The following is a 20187-nucleotide window of genomic DNA, read 5'->3' as shown; positions in this document are numbered from 1 at the left end:
GGAATCATGGGAGAATCAGAAGGGTGGGGGCGGGGTCTGTGGGGTGCCAGGCACTGGGGGCTTTCATGCTTCCCTCTCCTTCCCTTCTCTGGGGACAAGATGCACTTAGAGAAGGTGCTGCTTACCTGGCCCCACCTCCCATCTACGTGCAGGAAGGGAGGAGGAGAGAAACAAGTGTTAGTCACCCGGACTCCGGCTGATCCAGGGCAGGGCCCACCTCCCACGTCCCCAGCAGAAACGGGGCACTGGCGAGACCCCGACTCGAAAGCCATCCTTGGGCATGAACGGGCCTCGAGAGGTGGGAGTGAGGGTATCCCCATTTCTGGGCACCCATGAGGCCCAGGGGGCCTGTTCGGGGCCAGGCATTTGGATGAGGGTCATGGGATAGAAAGCCCGGCCCTGCCACATGTCACCTGCCCACAGCCTTTCCTTGCTCGCTGCTGGAGCTTCACCCCCCTTCCCTCGAGCCCGTCAGGGAAGCCGCCTCTCTGGCCGCAGCCTCAGGCGACCCCCGCGCACAGCCAGCCCCAGAGAAGGCGGCCGGGAGCCGGGCCCGGGCTCACCTTGATGGCCTGTCCGAAGAAGCCCTTCCCCAGGACCTCCCCGTGGGTCAGGTCGCAGGGCCGGAAGATCTGCTGGGAGCAGCTGCTGGAGCAGCGCAGGGATTCGGAGCGGCTGATGTCCCGGCTGAGCAGCAGCGGCTCCTTGGGGGAGCAGGGGCCCGGAGACTTGGAGATGCTGTTGCTGCGCCTGGGGGCGGGAGCAGGGGACACGTTAGCAGCCAGACCCCACAGGGAAAGCCTCCTGAGAGGGGCTGAGCCGGAGCCTCCGCTTCATCAGCTTCAGGGCTCTGCCACACACCGTCTCCATGGAAACTTGCAGCTGTCCCTGCCACGGGGGTCACCTCATGCCAAAGGTCACAAGGCTGGGACCCTGTACCGACAGTCCTGTCAGTCAGGGCAAAATGGAATTGGCCACAGACTGGGGCAGGGCGGGGGGGAGAGAAGGAAGGTGAAGAGGAGGGAGGTGGGGGGGAAGGAGACAGACAGAGGGGAGGGAGGTGGAGGACGTTCCCCTGGAGATCTCCCAGCAGAAGCAGAGGGAGCCCTTGGCAGCCATGGCCAAAAAAAAAGTCAAAGGAAATCAAACTTTTATCAAAATAAATGATGAGAAAAAGGCCTTGCTAGGCCCAGCATCCCCTGAAGCCGCTGCAGGGCCGCCTCCCGTCCTCCATCACCGCTCAGCCCTGCACCCGGGCCCCTTCCTTCCTTCCCTCCTGCTGTCCTCCCCATCAGCCTCAGCCCCTGCTAGAAGGGGATCGTTCCCTGCCCGGAGCTAGTGGCCCGGCAGGGCCGAGGAGAACCCGAAGCACCCGTTCCCGATTGTCCCGACCGGTCTGACTGGACGGCTCTCCGACAGCGAGGCGGCCGCTGGGTGAGGGGCCTTCGTCCCCTTGTCCCCCAGGGCCGCACCTGAGAGAGCGCCTCCGCAGCGTCCCATCCAGGTTCTCCTTCACCTCCAGAGTGTTCCGGGCATGAGGGGCCCCAACAGGCTTCAGGTGGGGGGAAAGCCGGGAGTCTAGCCGCAGATGATCCAGGCGCTGGGACACGGGGTCGTGCTCAATCAAGAGCTGCAGGGTCTGGCTGGTCCTGGCGATCACGTCCTCTACCTGGCGGTCAGAGCGGAGTGAGCCCCAGCCTCCCAGGAAGGATCCCCCTCCGGCCGTTCTCTCTCCTCCCTCTGGCGCTGACCTCCTCCTCCTTCCCTGGGGGACAGCTTCAGTTCTCGGGGGGCAGCAGCTGACCCAGAGCTGTCTAAACAGCCTCCCTACAGGCCTCTCCTCCTCTCTTGGTTTGGGGACATGGGAAGCCGTCCGTGTCCCAGGAGGAGCACCAGGGCTCTAGAGCTGGGAGGACTCTACTTCTGAGTTCCACCACGGGAAAGTGGCTGGCCGAGGTCACGAGTCTCCAAAGCCCATCAAAGCCGGGGGCAGCGGGAGAAGGGACCGGGAAGCTGGAGGGAAGCTCCGAGGATCTGGGCCCAGCCACCAACCAGCCCAGGGCAAGGTTCCGTACCTCCTCCACCCGCAGCGTTCGGACCGGGGTGCCGTTGATTTCCAGAATCCGGTCCCCAGGGTGGATGGCATTTCGGATGTCGGGGCTGATGTGCAGCCGGCTGACCCTGAAAGGCGACGGGAGAACAGGTCAGGGCCGGGCAGCGCTTCTCTGGGAAGGGCTTCCTCGGGCAGAGGCGTCCGGGCGTTTCTTTCCTTCTCCTGGGGCAGCACAGCCTGCCCCACAGCACGGCGTGACCCAGCAGAATGGGTCTCGGCCCTGGTTCGGGACCTTTGCCAAAGCTGAGGCCCCGGGCTGGCAGCAGCCAGGGAAGCAGGCCCGGGGCGCCCGTCCGGGCTCTGAAGCCCGAGGCCGCCTCGGGGAGTCCGGACACTCACTCGTTCACTTGGACAGTGGTGGCGTAGTCGGAGCGGGCGCTGTCAATGGCCACGGAGAAGCCCCTCTTGCCTTCGGTGGTGGCGGGCATGGAGATGAGCGTGACGGAGTAAGGCAGCTGGTCCTGGGCAGACTCCGTGGACAGCCTCTCGAACATGGGCGTGAGCACCACCTCATTGTAGCACTTCCCACTACACAGGGAGGACACCAGGGTTGGCTTCTGCCTCTGCTGAGCCAGCTGCCCGCCACGCCTTGTGGGTGGTGCCCAAAGGGGCAGGCGCCATGGGCTCCCAGACCCCCAGTGCCTTCCACCCCGCATTCAGGCCTCCCAGCAGAGACAGGACTGACCACAGTGCTTTTATCACAACAAAGTCATATCATTTCTTTGTTCTTTTGGGGAGGGGGTGGGTGGGTGAGAGACAAGGCAATCGGGGACCTGCCCAGGGTCCCAGAGCCAGATAGTGTCGTGTCTGAGCCCGATTAGAACTCGGGTCCTCCTGACTGCACTGGGCCCGCTGGCCGCCCCCTCGGGAGATTCTGAACACAGTTGTGTGGGGGAGTCGGGTCACTTTTGAGGGGGCTTGTGCCAAGTTGCCTCCCCCTGATTGTCCTTGGGGGCACCTGTCACCTTACCAGTACAGAGTGGAATGCTGAACCAGGGCGTAGGCGTCTCCATCTTCAAGGATCACCTTGCAGCTCATGCAGGCAAAGCATTCTGGGTGATACTTGTACTCTCCGGCTACCTGTGTGGGGAGGAGGGAGACGGGATGCGGTGGGACCCCAGTGTTTTTAAGCCCTGGGCTCGCAGGCTGATTCTCGGGAGCAGGCCTGGCAGCAGAGCAGGCAGGACAGTGCTCCCCTGGCTTCCCTGAAGGGTCTCAGGCCCAGAGAGAAAGACCCACTCCTCTAGCCTGAGTCCCCCAAGGAGCAATTCTCCTTTCCAATGCCGGCTTTGCAGGCAGCCTGCTTCACATTCCCAGCCGGGAGCTCTTTGCTCGGCCGGGAGACAAAGCCATTCCCGGGCCACAGGATGACACTTGAAATCAAGGAAAGCTGGCCCCTGACTCTCAGCCCTGGGGAGCCTCCCGTGACCAGTGCCCACCAGCATCTGCGGGTCCCATGAGGCTCTGCTGGCTGTCAGCCCTGCCCGGGCCTGCTGTGGCGGGTGCACCAGGGGAAGCTCCCCCCAGACCAGCAGTGAATTCTGCGCTCCTCTCGGCCAGCTCGAGCCCAGCTCGGCTTTCCCTGATCTTCCCGACTGCCGGCAATCCCATCTTCCTCAAACTGCTGAGCTCACACTCTTCCCTCTTTTGCCCCGATCCTGTTTATCTGTGTCCATGCCTTATCTGCCCTTTCTAAGCTCCTGGAGGTCAGGAATTGTCAGCTTGTCTCTTTGGGGAGGGGGGTGGATTAGGGAGGAAAAGGGTCTCAGGTCAAGGGGGCGGGGGGCTCAGGGCTCTGCTCAGCTCTCTCTGATTTTTTTCCTCCTCTTCACACCCGCTCTGTGACAGACTCGGCCCTTTATGCCTCTAGGTTCTGGCTCATGGGGTTCCCTTCCTTCCTCAGGCCTTTTGGGGGCCTGTTTCAAGGCTTGTGCTTCCTTGGGATGCTTCCCCAGGTGTCAGAATGGGGAGGGGAAAATGGGAAACGCAGAAGCAACTTCAGATACATGTTCAGCTCTCCAAAAGCAGGATGGGGAACGTCCGGCCCACAGGCCGCAGGAGGCCCAAGTCCTCCTCTGCCCGCAAGTGAGGTCCTAAATATCCCAGCGCCCCCGGCCTGGCCTGGAGGAAGAGCCGAGTCCTTACCATGACAGGCCCGGTCATGAGCAGCGAGCAGCCGTGGCAGAACTCCCCAAACTTCCCCCAGTAATCTTTGTGGCAATAAAGCTTCCCATCCTTCTCGTAGTACCAGTTGGTCAGAGGGTCCTGGCATTCTGAGCACCTGCGAGAGAAAGCAAGGGGATTCTTTGGAGGACGCGCCCACGAGGGGCTGCCCTGGTTCGGGGGATGGTTACGGTGGCCTGAGCTTTCTCAGCACAGCCCGGAGAGGGGCCAGCCCGCGCAGTCGGCCCGCCTGATAGAAGACCAGTGCAGACTGACTTTGTGGTGGCTATATGGGCAAGACTGACAGCACGGGGCATACAGCAGGTGCCCTTTAAATGCCTATTGGCTGACTGACTTGTTGAAATCGGGTCTTGGGCATCCACACCCAGGTTTTCTGTCCCCAGAGTAGCATCCCTGGTGGAAAGACTAATCCTACTCTCTCCAACTCTGAGCCAAGAGAAAGAGGTCCTGGGTAAGGGCTCCTCCCCGAAGGGCCAGGGCCAGCCTCTCTCATGTGGGCACTTTATGCAGCACCCGTTACCTGCATCGGTCCACATTCAGTTTGCCGCCTACTTTGTTTCTCCCCGGGGCCGACTCTCTCAGACCCACTTTGTCCCCTTCGTCCCCACACTTGGTGCTCTGGCACGCAGTAGGCCCGCCACGATGCAGCCAGTCGCCCAGCAACAGGCAACACGGACGCGTCAGTAATTCCCAGAAGGAAGCACTGGCTCCATTCTTCTGCAGGGAGGACTTTGGCCCCCAGAGAGGAGCCTCTCTCCAACTTAGGCTGATCCCCGGGCCACACAAATGTGAGACCACATGCTCAAGGCCTTTCCAGCTTGCCAGGGACATGTGGTTTCCTGGCAGAGACTCCAAGGGGCCGGTCAACTCCATGGCAACCAAGAGGCACTGGATGAGGCGCAAGTGAAGGGCTTTCAATACAGAGACAGAGAGAGAAACAGGGACAGAGAGAGAAAAGGGGAGAGACAGAGAGAGAGAGAGAGAGAGGAGAGAGAGAGAGAGAGAGAGAGAGAGAGAGAGAAGGAGAGACAGAGAGAGAGAGAGAGAGAGAGAGAGAGAGAGAGAGAGAGAGAGAAAAGGAGAGACAGAGAGAGAGAGAGAGAGAGAGAGAGAAAAGGAGAGACAGAGAGACAGAGAAAGAGACACACAGAGACAGAGACAGAAGCCCACAGATAAAGAAAGCTCTCTAGTCTCTGAAGGTGGCGTGGGGGCAGGGATCACAGACCCCTTTGATGGCCTGAGGAAGCTTCTACACCCCACCCCCCGCAATATTTTAAATGAGAAAAATAACACACAGGACTACAAAGAGACCAATGATATTAAAATGTAGTCACTGAAAGACTAAAAGACTAAGTCTGCAGCCTCCTTTGTTATCTCCTGCCCCTTTCTGAAGCTGCCCATTATCTCCTCCTTTAAGCACGAAGCCCCGGCCACCCTGGGAGGCCTCTGCAGTCCCCAAGGACACTTCAAAAGCTTCCCCACCATGCACACAGGGTCCTCATCCTCCTGGAGCACTTCAACAATCAGTTCAAAGGTCATCTCCTAAAAGAGGCTCTTCTTGATCTCCCAGACTGGTCTTCTGTTCCCCCTCACCCCACCCCGCCTCCCACCCACCTCACAATATCCTGTATCTGTCGGCTCTTGCACTTGCTTTTGTGGGTACACACAGTTTAAGCCGAGGAGAACAAGTTCTCCTTAAGGGGAGGGACAATTACCTTTTTGTCTTTGGCTCTCTGAAGCCAGACAGGGTGCCCGGCACACAGCAGGCGCTAAATGAATGCTTGCTGAATCTTGCTAAGTTCTCTATGTCCCCCTGAGGACCACCCAGGCTGGGCTGTCATGAAATCTCAGAACCGGAGGGTCGGCTAGGGGTCATCAGCTCACTCCGGTGCCGACATCTCCAGGACGCCTTAAAGTTCGCAAACTCCATAAATATGACCTCGTCTGATCCTCCCAACAGCCCTGAGAGGAAGGAGGTACTACTGTCCCCATTTTACAGATGAGGAAGCTGAGGCAGACCGTAGGCAAGTGTATGAGGTAGGATTTGAACAACTATCTTCATGACTCTAGTCTGGTGTTCTATTCTCTTTACCACCTGTGACACCCCCCCTCTTCCCACCCCCAAGCAGTTAACCAAACTGGAGAGACAGATGGAGGCAAAAGCAGACATGAGTGTGAGGGAAACCCCACACGTGTCCGCCCTCATGCTGGAGAGTCTTCCCTCACTTTGCCTTCGATTTCTCACTCAGAATCTCCTTTAAAGACCCCCTGAAACTCTTAGGAGTAACACGGAGAAGGCCCGAACAGTCCGGATTCAGTGCGCGCTTAGGAAGCAGCCCTGAGCTGCGGGGCGGATGGACGGGCTCCACGAGGGCCCAGAGGGCCGCAGGTCGGAAACGCCAGAGCTCAGCTCTGGGCAGAGCCTGATGGATCCTAGTGCGTCGCCGTGCACATGACACGGTATAAGTGCTGAGAGGGCCACGGACTCGGAGATCTCCTGTCCAGCTGGGAGCTACGCCCTCCCCGAAGCAGGGACGGGACGACGGAAGGCAGCCTGTCCCAAGCGAGCCAGGCCGTGTGTCCCCGATGGTCTCCCGAACACCCCCAGATGCCGTTCCCTGCTTCTCCAACATGCTGGTCACCGTGTCAAATTCCGCCTCCTTCCCGCCCTTGGAGCTCTCCCTGGACGGCGCGGGAGGCCGTGGGGCCAGAACGGGATGTCGCCGGCTGAGGGCGGATTCCTCGAGCCCGCTTTCCTGTCTGTAAAATGGCCTCTCTGGCATCTTCCGGGCCGCAGAAGCCGTGCGGTCTCTCCTTTTCGGGAGCGGAGCCACGTGACCCAGTGGGGAGGCCTGGGACCTGTCCCACCCTCCCAGTGGTATGTGTGCAGGAGCCGCAGGGCGAGGGGAGAATGAGAACATGCCCCAGCCTCCTCTGCCAGCACCCTGCTTTTGTTTGCCCTGAACGTCCCAGGTTGGGCGCTCCTGAGGCAGGGAGGGGTGTCAGGGAGAGACGAGTACAGACAAGCAGGAGACGCTTCAGCTTGTGCACAAGAATGCCTGCTGAAGAGAGGGGCGCGGGGGTCCGGGGGCGCCGCGTGCGGCTGCGCCCCACCGATGTCCTTAGCTAGAGGCGAGGACAAGGGAGCCGGACGAGGGCCTCCCGAGCCAGCGGCCCGAAGAGAATTCCAAAGGCCCGGAGCTAACCTTGGAATAAAAAGTGTGACTTCCCCTCAGCCTCGTTATGGGGCCCTCACAGCCTGGCTCTCAAGGGCTGGGCTCCCAGGGCTGAGTCGCAGCAAGCCAGAAACACGCATCCTGGCAGCAGATCAGAGTTCAAATGGCGCCTCGTGGAGGGCTCTGGGTCACCAGATGACACAGCAAGGAAAACCCAACATCAAGAAACAGACCCCAGAATGCACTAAGACAGGCAGGGAGAAGGGCAAGGCAGCCAGGAAGCAGAGGAAAAGGGACAAGAGACTCGAGATGAAGCACGAGTCTTCCCCAATTCTGCAAGTCTCTCTCAGAGCGAGGACCCGATCCCACCTGGAGGATCGGAGTCGGGAGTCGCTGACCAAAATGAGCCCCAGAGGAGGCTCCAGGCCGCGGGCCCTTCTCGGAACCCTATTTGTAAATGTACAAAAGTAAACGGATCTGGATGGCCAAGGAAGTCGATTACACGGAAATACTTATCCCGAAGAGCGAAGTCCAAGGCTCCCAGGGAAGAAGCCTGGCCCTAAGGGACCCCCTCCCCGTGGACCCAGCCCCACTCGGGGTCCCGGCCGGACAGGGCCGGTCGGCTTGGGTCACAGGCTCAGCCCTGGCCGACGCCGCTTCAGTAAGTCGGGGGGAGAACTTTGACGGGATTTAGAGTCGGCCAAGCGCCGGCCATACGTCATCTCGTGAGATGCCCGCCCCGGAGTGGGGGGTGCCGCCATCACCATCATCCTCTTTTACAGATGTCTGTCAAACACGTTGGGGAGGCCTCCCCCGCTGAGGCCCCCACCGTGAAGCCCACCGCTTTCTCTCTTGCAATGGCGGTCCTGCATCTTACTGTGAGCGCCCTGGGCTGGGCGCTACGGGAGGAGAGGCGGAGACGGGCACAAGACGGGGTGGCCATCCCGAGGACTGACCTCCAGGGCCTATGACCAGGCTTTCCGTCTTCCCGGAGAAGTCAGAGTCCGACAGGGATGTAGAAATCCACTTGGGGGAGGGGGCATTCCTGGGCCTTCCCTCCCCAGAGCCAGCAGACAGGGAGGGGTTTCGTTCTAAATCCCCTCTGGAGATGGGCCGGGTCCACAAGGAATGTGGCCTGGGCCTCTGCTTAGAGAAACCTGTAAAGCTTTTCTGGACTTCTCCCTGTGGGTTCCGAGAGGGCGGAAGCCCAAGGGAACCTTTCCCGAAAACGAACCTGCGCCCAGTCCTGGAGCTCCGGAGCTTTCCTTGGAAGACTCCAGGGGAGCGAGTCGCATAAACGTATTCCTGTTGACCGCACAGACGATGAACCTGGGGAGCCACGTTAGTGGCCCAAGGGCTCTGGGCTGAGGGCTCAACCCACTCATTTTTAGATGCTGAAAACCGGCTTGCGGGCGGCCCTGCCCAGCCTGCTCTGGGACTTCTTCGCCATCTTCCCTCCCATCTGCTCCAGAAGGGAAACGGCAGCAGACCCGGGGTCACCTTGTGAGGGGAGTGCTGGGGTGAGCGCCTCAGCTCTGGGACTCATGGTCTCATTTAGGTTTTGTTCTTAAACCGAGGCCCAGCTCGTAATTCCAACACCTGCTCAGTCCGAATGGCTTTATGGGGGAATGGGGTGAGACACCCAGCTATCTGTTGCCACACGGGGTAATTACATTCCCCCTGTCCCCGCCCCATCCCCAGCTGGCTCCTGGGGATGGCTCCTGGAGCTATCCCAGCGCCAGGCTCCAGGACGGCCGGGCTCTGGGATTTGATGGGGAGAGAAGAGTCTAGGGGAGGGATGGCTGCAGCTTAGACAGACAGCAAGGGAGTGGAGGGCGCCCCCCCCCTCCACCATCCCCCTGGGGGCTGAGGAATTCCACAAAGTTCTGGTCTAGCTCTGGGATGGGGGAGGGGATAGGTCGGGCCCAACAATCTCCGGCTTCCCAGCTGGGCAAACAGAGGCCGGGAACACAAAGAGGGCAGATGCCATTGAGTGTCACCAACTGATCCCAAATGTTCGGCTCCCAGTCTCTGGCCAGATTGCCTCAAATCCACTCGGGGCCGAGCCGAGGGGACCTGACTTTCCTGGGCTCTGAGAAGCAGCCACTAAAGCTCCTGGTGAAAGGCCCTTCCCTGGCCCATTCTCCAGGACCGAGCTACAGGGGCCCGCTGCATCACCAGATCCACACCATGCGAGTAGCCGCTGCCAAGTTCCCTTATCTGTAAAATCTGGACAGAGATAGCCCCGGGCTCCCCGGCCCAGGATCCCACGGGGAAACATTGGGAAGCACTTTGCAAGCCTTTTAGTGCTCCGGGAACATTCCCTGTCTCTGCCATAACCCCGGCAGGCCAGGGGAAAGGCCAAGGAGCCAAGGGGAAGTGACTGTCCTGGGCCGGGGAGCAAGGGAATGGGCACTCGGGGCATCCTGGGAGGTCATCTGGCCTAAGCCTGCGCGGGGGGAGATGGCTGAGCTCCAGAGCAGGAATCTCTAGCCCTTCTGACGCCAAGAGGAGCCTTTTTCACCAGCCTGTGTCAAGGGGGAAAAGGAAGGGATTCTGAAATCAGAGACCCCTCCACCGAAGCTGGGAACATCTTAATTAACACCTGGACCCTTGCAGTCTCTTTGTTCTCTGGGACAAAACCTGTCTTCACAAGCTTCTCGTAAACAGCTCCTGTAGGAATTTCCTCTTTAAAGAGTATCCTGCTGTCACCTCGGAGGCCGGATCAACAGACACATTCAGTCTATCAATCACTGGGAGGTACTATCAGCAAAGCCAAACACCCATCTGTTCCCCCTGATGGATGAAGGGCAAGGGAGAAAAATGGCAAGGAAAGAAAGAAGCATTTATTAAGCGCCCACTGTGTGCCAAGAGTCGTACTAAATGGATCATACATTTTATCTCATTTGAGATGCACGAGAGCCTTGGGAGGTTCAGATGCCATTATTCCCCACTTTCCAGAGCAGGAAACTGAGGCAGATAGAAGTTAAGTGACTTGCCGGAGGTCACAGCTAGTAAATGTCTGATGCTGGATCGGGGCTCAGACCTCCCAGACTCCGGGCCCATGAGCCCGCACCCCCTCGCTGTCTGGGCAAGAGAAGAAACAAGAGGTGGCAATGGGGGGTGGGGGGAGGGAGGCAGCCTGGTGAAACTGAAGACCTCTGGCTGAATCTGCTGGCCACCACCTCTGGTGGGGGGAGGAAGGGGACATCTGGAAGGCACCTCCCAAGCCCCACAATTCCGAGAGCACTTGCCCGGCCTTTAACAAGAGCAAAGTGCATTTTGCCCTTCTCCCAAGGGCTCTCTCAGAGCCCAGGTCCTTCCCTCCTTTTCCCTCTGGGCCTGGGAGTGGGTGGTTCTCACCGCGCCAGCGGGGAGAAGGTGACTAGGGCCACCTGTAAGGGAGAGGCGTCCCCAAATCTTCTCCAGTCTAAGAAAACAAGCCCCACCCCAGCCAGGAACGGCTCCGTTCGGGAGGCCCTAGGGGCCTGAAACCCCCGACAGCAGCCTCAGTTCAGGGATGGGTGGGGCGGCTAAGGTGGAAAACCGAGGTGGAGGAAACCGGCCATACCTCACCCACTTCCAAACAGGTCTGAGCCCCTCCCTACCCAGAATTCCAGAGCAGGAAGACCGCCCCCAATCCTTAGGGTCACTTCTCCAAAGAACAGCTAGCAAAGTGTGGGACACCCCGCTGTGAACAATGGGGACTCCCCAAACCTCTCCGAGACTCCAAAATGGCAACAGGAGTGAAAGTCCCGGCCCTGCCAAGGCTCTAGGCTGGCTCTCCACAACAGGCCCCGAAAGGCCCCTTGCCCTTCCAGGCCTTTAGGGAGACCTCTGGCCTGTGCCCCCAGCAGCCCCCTCAACCTCTAACAGCCCCCGGGCCAGGTCTCACCCGGCCATGCCCCTAAGCCTCAGCGGGGCTGCCACCCTCAGAGCTGGACTGGGCAGCTGCTCACCTGGTGCCCTCCTCTAGGGCAAGGCGGGGGCCAGCTTCCTGGTCTCCACAGATTGCCCGGGGCCAGGACCTGCCGAGAGCCCTGGGGGCCAGACTCGGCTTCCCGGCCCCAGGGCCAGCCTGGCCCCCGCATGCCCGATCCCCCCCACAACCCGGCAGCAGGTAACAGGGCCCGGCGGCAGAGGGGGACACGAGGGCAAGCCGCGCCGGGCCATCCCGAGCAGCCCGGCCGGCCCCCCCTCCGTTCCCCTCGAGAAGGAGCCGGGAGAAGGGGCCCGGCGGCCACTCACCGGAAAGGGTCTCTGGAAGTGAAGTACGGCACGGACCAGTAGGCTCCCATGGCCGAGCACTCGCTCCGCAGGCTCGGCCGACCGGCCCGGGGCGGCTACATGGCCGGGCCCGCGCCTCCCGGGCTGGGGCACGACCAGGGCTCCGGGCCGCCCGGCTCCGGGCTCATGACCCTACGCAGAGGCAGCGGGCCCCCGGGAGCTGCAGGGCATTCTCTCCTGGGCAGGGGCTGGCTGTCAAGGGAGCCTTCTCCTCGGCCCCGCCCCCAGAATCCAGGAGGGAGGGGCGGGCGGAGGAAGGGGCGGGGCTGCTCCCCGGAGGCGTGGCCCGGGAGGCTGATCCCAGGCTGGGCTGGAAGGTCGCGGGTTGGGCTGCGGGAGGAGGGGGTGGGGGGGTGGAAGGAGTGAGTGTGTGTGTGTGTGTGTCTGCAGTCCGGCTGTACAGCCCGCCCCGCGCCCCCTCCCCGAGCTCGGGAGCTTGCACCTCAATAATTCTCGGGGCTCGGAGGAGAGCGGGAGAATTCAGCAATCTGATCCCTGGCGGCTTGTGAGCCCCTGGAAGGACAGAAGTCCGTAAAGCACCTACTGTGTGCCAGGCTCCGAGGCAGCTGCAGGGAGCACACAGAGAACATGGAAGCCAACGCCACTGTTTACAAGGGGATGGAAGAAGGTGGCCACGCCCCACGGAGGTCTTTACCTGGGGAGGGGGCGGGGCTTCCTGCCACGTGACCACAGACCCACCCTCTTACTAACACTCATTTCTGCAAATTCTAGTCTCCCTTGAGCCTCAGTTTCCTCATCTGTAAAATGGCTCACCTAGACTGGCTGCTATCTAAAGCTCCTCTAGACCCCTCTTCGGTCTGAGCCCCTTGGACCTTCAGCGACCCATTCCTCCAGACTCCCCTCATCACAGAGCCGCCCCTCACCTTTCCCAGGAGGCACAGTGGATACTGACTTAACAGACTGCTCGGGCTGGGGTGATGAAGCCCCCAGTTCAAATCCAGCCTCAGACCAAGCCGGCGCAAGCCGTTTCCGGTCCGTCTCCTCCATCTGGCCCTTCGTTTCCTCAACTGTGAAAGGGGATTATGGGGAGGGTCGAGCGGGATCACATGTGTTTGTGACGCGGTCGGGGGAGGCCCAATGACCTCGTGGGGGGGCCTCTTCACTGGCCCATGGATCGGATTTCAGGGAGCGAGAGCGGAGCGAAGGGGTCGCCCGGCTTCTGTCCTCCAGTTATCAAAGTCCAAGATGTCGGCCTCGGGGTACGCGGTCTTTCCCACCTTCCACCGCAGCCTAAGGACGAGCTCGGAGGGAAGCAGAAGACGGCCCCATTTCCCTTCGTCTGGAGGTTGGCTAAAGTGACGGGAACTGGACGAATCAGGGGAAAGGGACGGGCATTGATTAAGCGCCGCCTCTGTGCCAGACCCTCAGTTTTGCACATATCACTTCAAGAAAGACGAACACCGAGAAGCACGAGCAGATTTATCCGGACCAACGGATGCAAAGTGAAGGAGGCAGCGCCGGGGAAACAGGAAGGCAATGACGCCAAAGCTCGAACGCTAAGGACACAACCCTCCGGGAACCAGGCACAGAGCGCCAGGTTTTTCCCGGAGCTCGGGCTTCACTGAATCACCCAAGCTCACTACCTGATAACTAGCAATGGCCCAGATACCAGAGCCCCGCTTGTAGAGCTGAGGGGGTTTGGAGGAGCCGCCTTTATCCATCCCCAGCTGTCACCACCAGAATGAGTAAAGATGGATAGTTTGGGCTTAGCCGAGGCCACTCCGCAAGGCTCCTCTTCTTGAGTTTCCCTCCCAGAATTTCCCTCAATGCTTTGCAAAGTGCACACAACCTGCTTATAGGTGCTTAATAAATGCTCGTTCCTTCCCCTCCCTTCTCTCACTCCTGGTCTTATTAGAAACCATCTTTCCCAGATTCTTCATTTTAAGGGATTCCTTTCTGGGAAAGAGAAGGGGGGTGGGTTTCAGGAGGAAATTTGAGCATATAAAAACAAAAGCTATTAATAAAGTGAAAAAAAGCTTCCCAGGCCTCCAGGGCAGAGTCCCTTTTGGCTCTAGTCTTCTATGCCTCTGTGCCCCCTTGTTTTGACACATGGCATAAACAAAAAGATCCCGGGTCCCTGTAGACACGATACAGCTGGCATTCATATAGGGCTAAAGGTTACAAAGCATGTCACAAAAAGAATCTCACGGGATCTGTCCTCAAGTCCCAGCTCTGGTGCTTTTTGTTTTTGGTTTTTTAGCTAAATGACCATGTGAAAACCATGAGCCTCTCAAAATCTGTTTAGTCAGTCTTCTGTAGAATGGGAATAATAATAGATCCCATCCACCTAAAGGCTGTTAAGAAGAACGAACCCTATGCTGCTAAAGAAACGGGCGTTATCCACCCCATGTTCTCATCACGGGGCCGTGGAAGGGGCCCAGACCGGGAGTGAGCCATCCCCGGGCCTCCCTCTGCCAGCGTCCCTTCCAGGGCTAACCCGCCACACAGGGCTTGTCTCTCATGCCACAGATCCTAAGCATTTCGCCAGCTGCTTGTGCTCACCTATCTTCCCTGAGGACGGTCGGTTCCTTGAGGGCAGGGATTGTGCCCATTTCTCTCTGTACCACCTCCCGTGCAGATAGACAGGTGCCTTGCCGCTAATCTAATTGCAACATGGGGCATTAGAAAGAACATTGTCTGGGAATCAGGAAATCTGGCAAATCGACCTCTCGTGCCTCTATCGATTTTGTCCTAAAGCGATTGTTATCCCCCTACTGGCTGCATCCAGCCATTAGCATCATCCCCTAACACAAAGCTGCTCCCAGACGTCTTCCTAACACGATATTCTCCCAGAGATGCTACATGGCTAGGAATTATGGGACTCCGTAATCTCTGAAGAATGTACATGTCAGGTGACCCAAAGGTCAGCGGAGAGAGGTTTGGTGGAAGAGAGCACAGGAAGTGGTTTAAGACATTATGCAGGGAATGGAGGCCAGTCCTCCAGGGAGAACAAAGAGTAACCGGAGATGGACAGCCCCAGGGCCACACCGGTACCCAGGGAGGATGGGGGGGAAGGGGCCCCTGGTGTGTGAAGAGAGCTTTTAAACAACTGTGGAGGCTGGGAAACAGGGGAAGGCACTGAATATCCCCAGGTAATGAGCGTAGGGGTCAGGGCACAACCATTTTGGTCTAATGTTAAGGGCTGCCCTGACTGACAGACAGATGGGCCTGCCTCTTTGGGATCCCGGAAGGGGTTTCTTGGCAGAGACACTGGTCTGGTTTGTCATTTCCTTCTTCAGTTCATTTTACAGATGAGGAAACTGAGGCACCCAGGGTGAAGGGACTTCCCAGGATCAGCCATCACAAAAGGGTCTAAGCTGGATTTGAGCTTGGGCCTGAGATGACCCCAGCCCACAGCCCTCTATCCATAGTGCTATCTGGTAGCCCGATAACCTGCCACTGACTGGTCCGTGTGCCCTGAGGGAAGCCTTCGTCCTCTGCGCCTCAGTTTCCTCATTGGTAAAATGAAGTGGGGGGCTGGATAATATTCGGTTCTACTACTCAAAGTTCAGTCAGATAGATCGAATCCAGAGTCCCCACTTCCTCGGCCCCAAGAGATCTCCAGCATTCGCTCTCGCCAAGAGCCCCAAGCTGGGCAGCAGTAGTTTCTGGCTGAGAAGCAGGGACTGTTCACGACAGAACCAAGTCCCCCTGTAATTTGATCTGAGGAGGAAGGGCCCCCGAATTCGGTCTGGAATTAGCAAATTCCCTTCTCCTGGTTCCATCAGAGGCTGGCAACCTCAAGTTCTCAGGAGGTCGCCGAGCATCAAGCCCGTGAGCGTGATGCCCCCTGACGTCTCACAGTCCTTCCCTCCAACAGCCAGGCAGTGAGTTGGGGTCTAGGAACGTGTCCCCTTCTTTCCCAATCCCAGCTGGGTTCGAGCAGAAGGTCTGTGGGTGGCCCCAGGCTCTGGGGTCAACCTACAGCTCGGCCCAGACAGGAGAGAGTCGCCCAGGGAGGGAGGGAGGATCCCTTTCCTCAACTCCAGTGGAAAGTCCCTTCCCCTGGAAGAGGCGGATCCTCCTCTGAACCCCCTCCTGGGCTGGGGGGAATCCCAGGAAATCCAGACTTTTGGAGAAACCTTTGAAGGTCTGATGTGATAAGCAGGCTGAAGTGAGCCATTCTGCCAGGACAATGGCACCCAGGGAGGAAAAGGTTCATGGGCCGGATCCCTGGACTGACTGACAAGAAAGCTGTGCAAGGGCCAAACCTTCCCCTTCTCTGGGAAGGCGGTCCTGGGGCAGGCGGTGGGGCAGGGAGGCAGGGCCCTCTCAGCTCAAGGTGAGACAAGTTGCCGACGACTGTGGGGATCCAGAGGCAATTCTAGCTCTGATTTATTGTTATTTTTTAAAGGCCTGAGAGATGTTAATCTATTACGCGTTTCACAAGTCTGAAACCTGGCAGAGAGTCAAGTAAACTGAACTTGCTCCTAAATCAATCGTCTATAGGAGGCTGGCAAGAGTGGTCCAGCCACCATTATGAATCAATCCCCAAGAATGTATAAAGCACTCACTGTATGCCAGGTGCTGGGGACAGAACCCCCAAATGACACAATCCCTGGCTTTTACCCTGACTGGCTGCTCCCCCAGGCCTCAGTCTCTCTTCCTTTAAGATGTGGCTCAAGTACCCCAGATTCTCCGTGAAGCCTTGTATACCCCCTGCCAACTGCTAATACCCTCCCTCCCAAACTATCTTGTGTCTAATATGGGTTCTACCGTCTCTCCCGTCAGAAGGCAAACTCCTTGGGAGCAAATAGAGTTTGTTTCATTCTTCGTACTTGTGTTCCCAGTACCTGGCACACAGTTGGTACTTAATAAATGCTTGATACCCGATTGCTGATTGAGAATTGAGAGGTTCCCAGTGAATGGCCTAAATCCTGGAAAGCACAGGGTGAGTCTCTTTTGACAGAGGATAGATACTGAGTGAGGGTGTGAGGAGGCAGGGGCAGGCAGGAGGAGCGATGGAAAGAGCAGGGGACAGAGGTTTGCCAGCCTTTATGGCTCTAGCTCCAATGACTTGTGTTTAGGCCAGACCCTAGACCTGGTGGTCCCAAACCACTGCTCGAGGACCCGCACTTGACTAAACAACAAACATTTGCCAACATACGAAAACACAAGGCCCTGTCCCGGGGGGAGGCCTGTGATCTATTGGGGAGAAGACTCGGACATGTGGAAAATCAATCTAAGGCTGGAAGGGCAATGAATTCTGGAGGAACCCCCTCCCCAGGCTCCCCAGCACCAGAAAATCCAACCAATGAAGTGCCACCGAGTGCCAAGAGTGCGCTGTGCATCATGGCAGCCAAGAAGCTACTTGGATACGGCCTGTTACGACTGCAAAGCCCTCTCCTACAATCCTCCCCGCTGGCTTAGGCGGGGAGGTGCCGTTTCACCAGAGCAATGCCCTCTCCATCTTCATCTGTCCAACGTCCACCTGCCAGCCCATCCTGCAAGCCTCGGCTTATGGCTGCCTCCTCCATAAAGTCTCTCATGCCTTCCTCTCCCCTACCATCCAGCTGGATTTCTTCCTCTTTGAGGCTCACAAAACTTTCCCAGTGTCTTTAAAGTCTCCTTCCTGGTTCTTTCATAATCTTATTAATATTGTAATTTTGTGAATACAGATGGTCTTCTGGAAAGCAGAGATATATCCTTCTCTCTCGGTCTCCTCCTTAACCAAGCCTACCATGGCTTCTGCTCAGTTCTCTGGAAGCTGCTCAGCTGAGCTTGAGATCCTTCAGCGGAATGCCGGATTTCTTCTGTCACTTTCCAGGTGCCTCAGTGCAGAATCCATTCATTAAAGGATACCGATTACAACTTTGGTAGCTAATTCAGAGGGATTTGGGTCGGGAGAAGAAAGGAATCTTTTCCCAGTGGGAGCCACAGTGGAGTTTTTATGATTCTTCATTTATTTGATGCTGGCAGTGAGATTCATTCAAGACTTGTGAGGAGGGGAGTGGCAGGGTCAGACCAGTGTGGGGAATATTTATCTGGCAGCGGGGTACAGGACAGATTGGAAAAGGAGGACACTGGAAGCTGGGAGACCATCAGAAGGTTACGGTACCAATCCAGATGAGAGATGAAGAGGGCCTGAGCCAAGATGGAGTCTTTGTGAGTGGAGAGAAGGGGAAGCATGAAGGACAGGGTATAACAGTAAGCTCACTGTGTCTGCAAACCAAGACACCTGACGGTTTTATGCTTTATACAAATTCCTCCCCCCAATTCTTTCCCAGCTCCTTATGCCGATATTCTGGGCCTTTATAATGTGATCGCCTTCTACCTCCAGTCAAGAATCCCATCACTTCCTTGAACACCTGTATCTCCTGCTAAACTTGTTTCCTTCTTAAAGGAAAAAAAAAATCCTCAAATTTCTGGAGCACCTTATAAAACACTTTCCTGATAACACAACCACGCAAAAAGGGAATGGTGTTATTCTGTCACTCTACAGAGCAGGGACTGACAGTACTCTAGCCTTCCCGAAATTAGCAGGCAGCTTATCACCTACTTACATGGTGTCTCCTCCCCTGAAGTCCCAGCAGAGCCCTCATCGTGGTGAGGAAGTGAAATGCTAGGGCTAGCGGCTCTGGCATGCAAGAAGAGCTCTAGGATAATCGCAGACTCCCATAAGCTTCAGAGGTAAAGGGGACCCAAGAGCTCTTAGCCCATGCCAAAAAGGAATGGCACGACTTAGTTATCTAGTCACCCTGCCTCTGCTTAAAGACCTCAAGGTGAGGAGGAGCCCAGAACCTCGCAGATGGTCTACTCCGCTTTCCACCAGCCCCAGCTCTCCAGAAGTTTCCTCTTACATCAAATCTAGATTTGCCTAATGGCAGTTTCCACCCAGATAGCTCCTGTGGTGACCAAAGACAAGGACTCTGATCAGTCTGCCATAAGACAGCTCGTCAAGTATTGAAGACGCCTTAATTCTCTCTCTTCTTTAAATTAAACTTCCCTACTCCTCCAGCCTCTCTTAGCAGGGATTCAAGGCCCTTCTCCATCCTGGTTTTCTTACTTCTAGATATTCTCTGACTTAGCAAAGCTTTTCTTCAATTACTGTACGCCAAATGGAACCCAATATTCCGTCTGCGCTCTCTGAGACCATGTAGAGTGGGCCTAAGATCTGAGGAAAGGAAGGAGAGCGCTTTCAGGGTAATTCAAGGTCATCCTGGTTCTTTGAGATGCCATATCACCATCCTGAAATCCTCATCTTTACCGTTTCTTACTCTGGCATCCCATGATTTGTTTTAGCCATTTGCCTAGGTCATGGGCTTCTCCTTTATTTCAGGTTCTTTGCTACAACAACAACAAATTGCTACAATTACTATTTCAGTGTACATGGAACATTTCTTTGTCTCGAACATCCTTGGGGCATATATGCCTAGCCTGGGGAACTCCGAGTCCAAGGACGGAAGACATTATTGTCACTCTTAAGCACTATGCCATTGACCAATGGGCATAAGGGTGTAACAAAATGAATCAGAGCTGTCTTTGGTTTTTCCTTTAAATCACAACAAATCTGCCCGTATCAGTCTACAGGGTGTAGACATCCGCTCCTACATATCGCTAGCTTCATTTATTTACCCTTCTTTACAATCAGAGTTCAAAGTTCACTTACTAGAGCTAGAGCTGTCTAGTCCAACTCTCTCGCTCTAGAGATGAGAAATGAGTCCAGAGAGAAGCTGTGATTGGCGCAATGGGATAACTGACTTCTCTTAATTTCTAAGGATCTTTAAGAGGTAATACTGGGCCTGCTAGGCGTGCAGTGGATAGAGTACCAGCCCTGAAGTTAGGAGGACCTGAGTTCAAATCTGGTCTCAGCCATTTAACCCTTCTTAGCTATGGGACCCTGGGAAAGTCACTTAACCCCAGTTGCCTCAGCAAATAATAATAATAAGAGGTAATACCATACGTTTTAGTGATGGCAACATGCTCAGGTGATATTTTTGGATTTACAAAGTGCTCTCCTCACAACAACCTGAAAGGTGAACAATACAAGCTTTATTCCCATTTTATAGATAAAAAAACAAAGATCAGGATCATCAAGCTTATTAAACAGCTGCCCATTTTCTGTCTCCTCATCTAGACTAGAAGCTTCCCGAAGGCAGAGACCATGCCTCTGCCTTTCACGTTGTCTGAATGGCTTGGCAAAGATGAGACTGTCCTAGGGTTTGAGTGACAAACATTCGGTCTAACTTAGGGGCGGAGGTATTCCATTGGAGCACACAGTCTGCTAAGAAGCACTGTGGTGTAATGGAAAGTGCTTGAAATGTGGAGCTGGAAGGCCTGGTTTCCCATTCTGCTCCTGCTACTTAACATTTCGGACAAAGGAGACCTCATCTTCTCATCTCACCTCAATTGATTCGTCTAGCCATTCAACAAACATTTATTAAGTGCTCCCAATGTGCCAGCCTC

At 56.7% G+C, this 20187-nt stretch overlaps 1 protein-coding gene across 2 annotated transcripts in view; it reads right to left on the bottom strand.

Annotated features, from left to right (window-relative positions):
• LIMK2 (LIM domain kinase 2) overlaps positions 1 to 20187 on the bottom strand; it is a 57931-nt gene that overhangs the window by 10952 nt on the left and 26792 nt on the right. The window contains exons 1-7 of one of the 2 annotated variants that reach the window (XM_051973157.1): positions 11722 to 11924; positions 4259 to 4394; positions 3084 to 3193; positions 2453 to 2641; positions 2076 to 2181; positions 1473 to 1669; positions 564 to 750 (exon numbers count right to left, since the gene is read on the bottom strand). In XM_051973157.1, the coding sequence (XP_051829117.1) occupies positions 564 to 750; positions 1473 to 1669; positions 2076 to 2181; positions 2453 to 2641; positions 3084 to 3193; positions 4259 to 4394; positions 11722 to 11771 (975 nt within the window). In that variant the 5' untranslated portion in view covers positions 11772 to 11924. Of the gene's footprint in view, positions 1 to 563; positions 751 to 1472; positions 1670 to 2075; positions 2182 to 2452; positions 2642 to 3083; positions 3194 to 4258; positions 4395 to 11721; positions 11925 to 20187 lie in introns of those variants that run through there. The other variant, XM_051973156.1, reaches the window with a different exon arrangement.

Source organism: Antechinus flavipes, chromosome 1 (assembly GCF_016432865.1).
Source record: "Antechinus flavipes isolate AdamAnt ecotype Samford, QLD, Australia chromosome 1, AdamAnt_v2, whole genome shotgun sequence".
Taxonomy (NCBI): Eukaryota; Metazoa; Chordata; class Mammalia; order Dasyuromorphia; family Dasyuridae; genus Antechinus; species Antechinus flavipes.
Note: the sequence above shows the minus strand (reverse complement) of the source record. Positions and strands in the feature narration are given on the sequence as shown.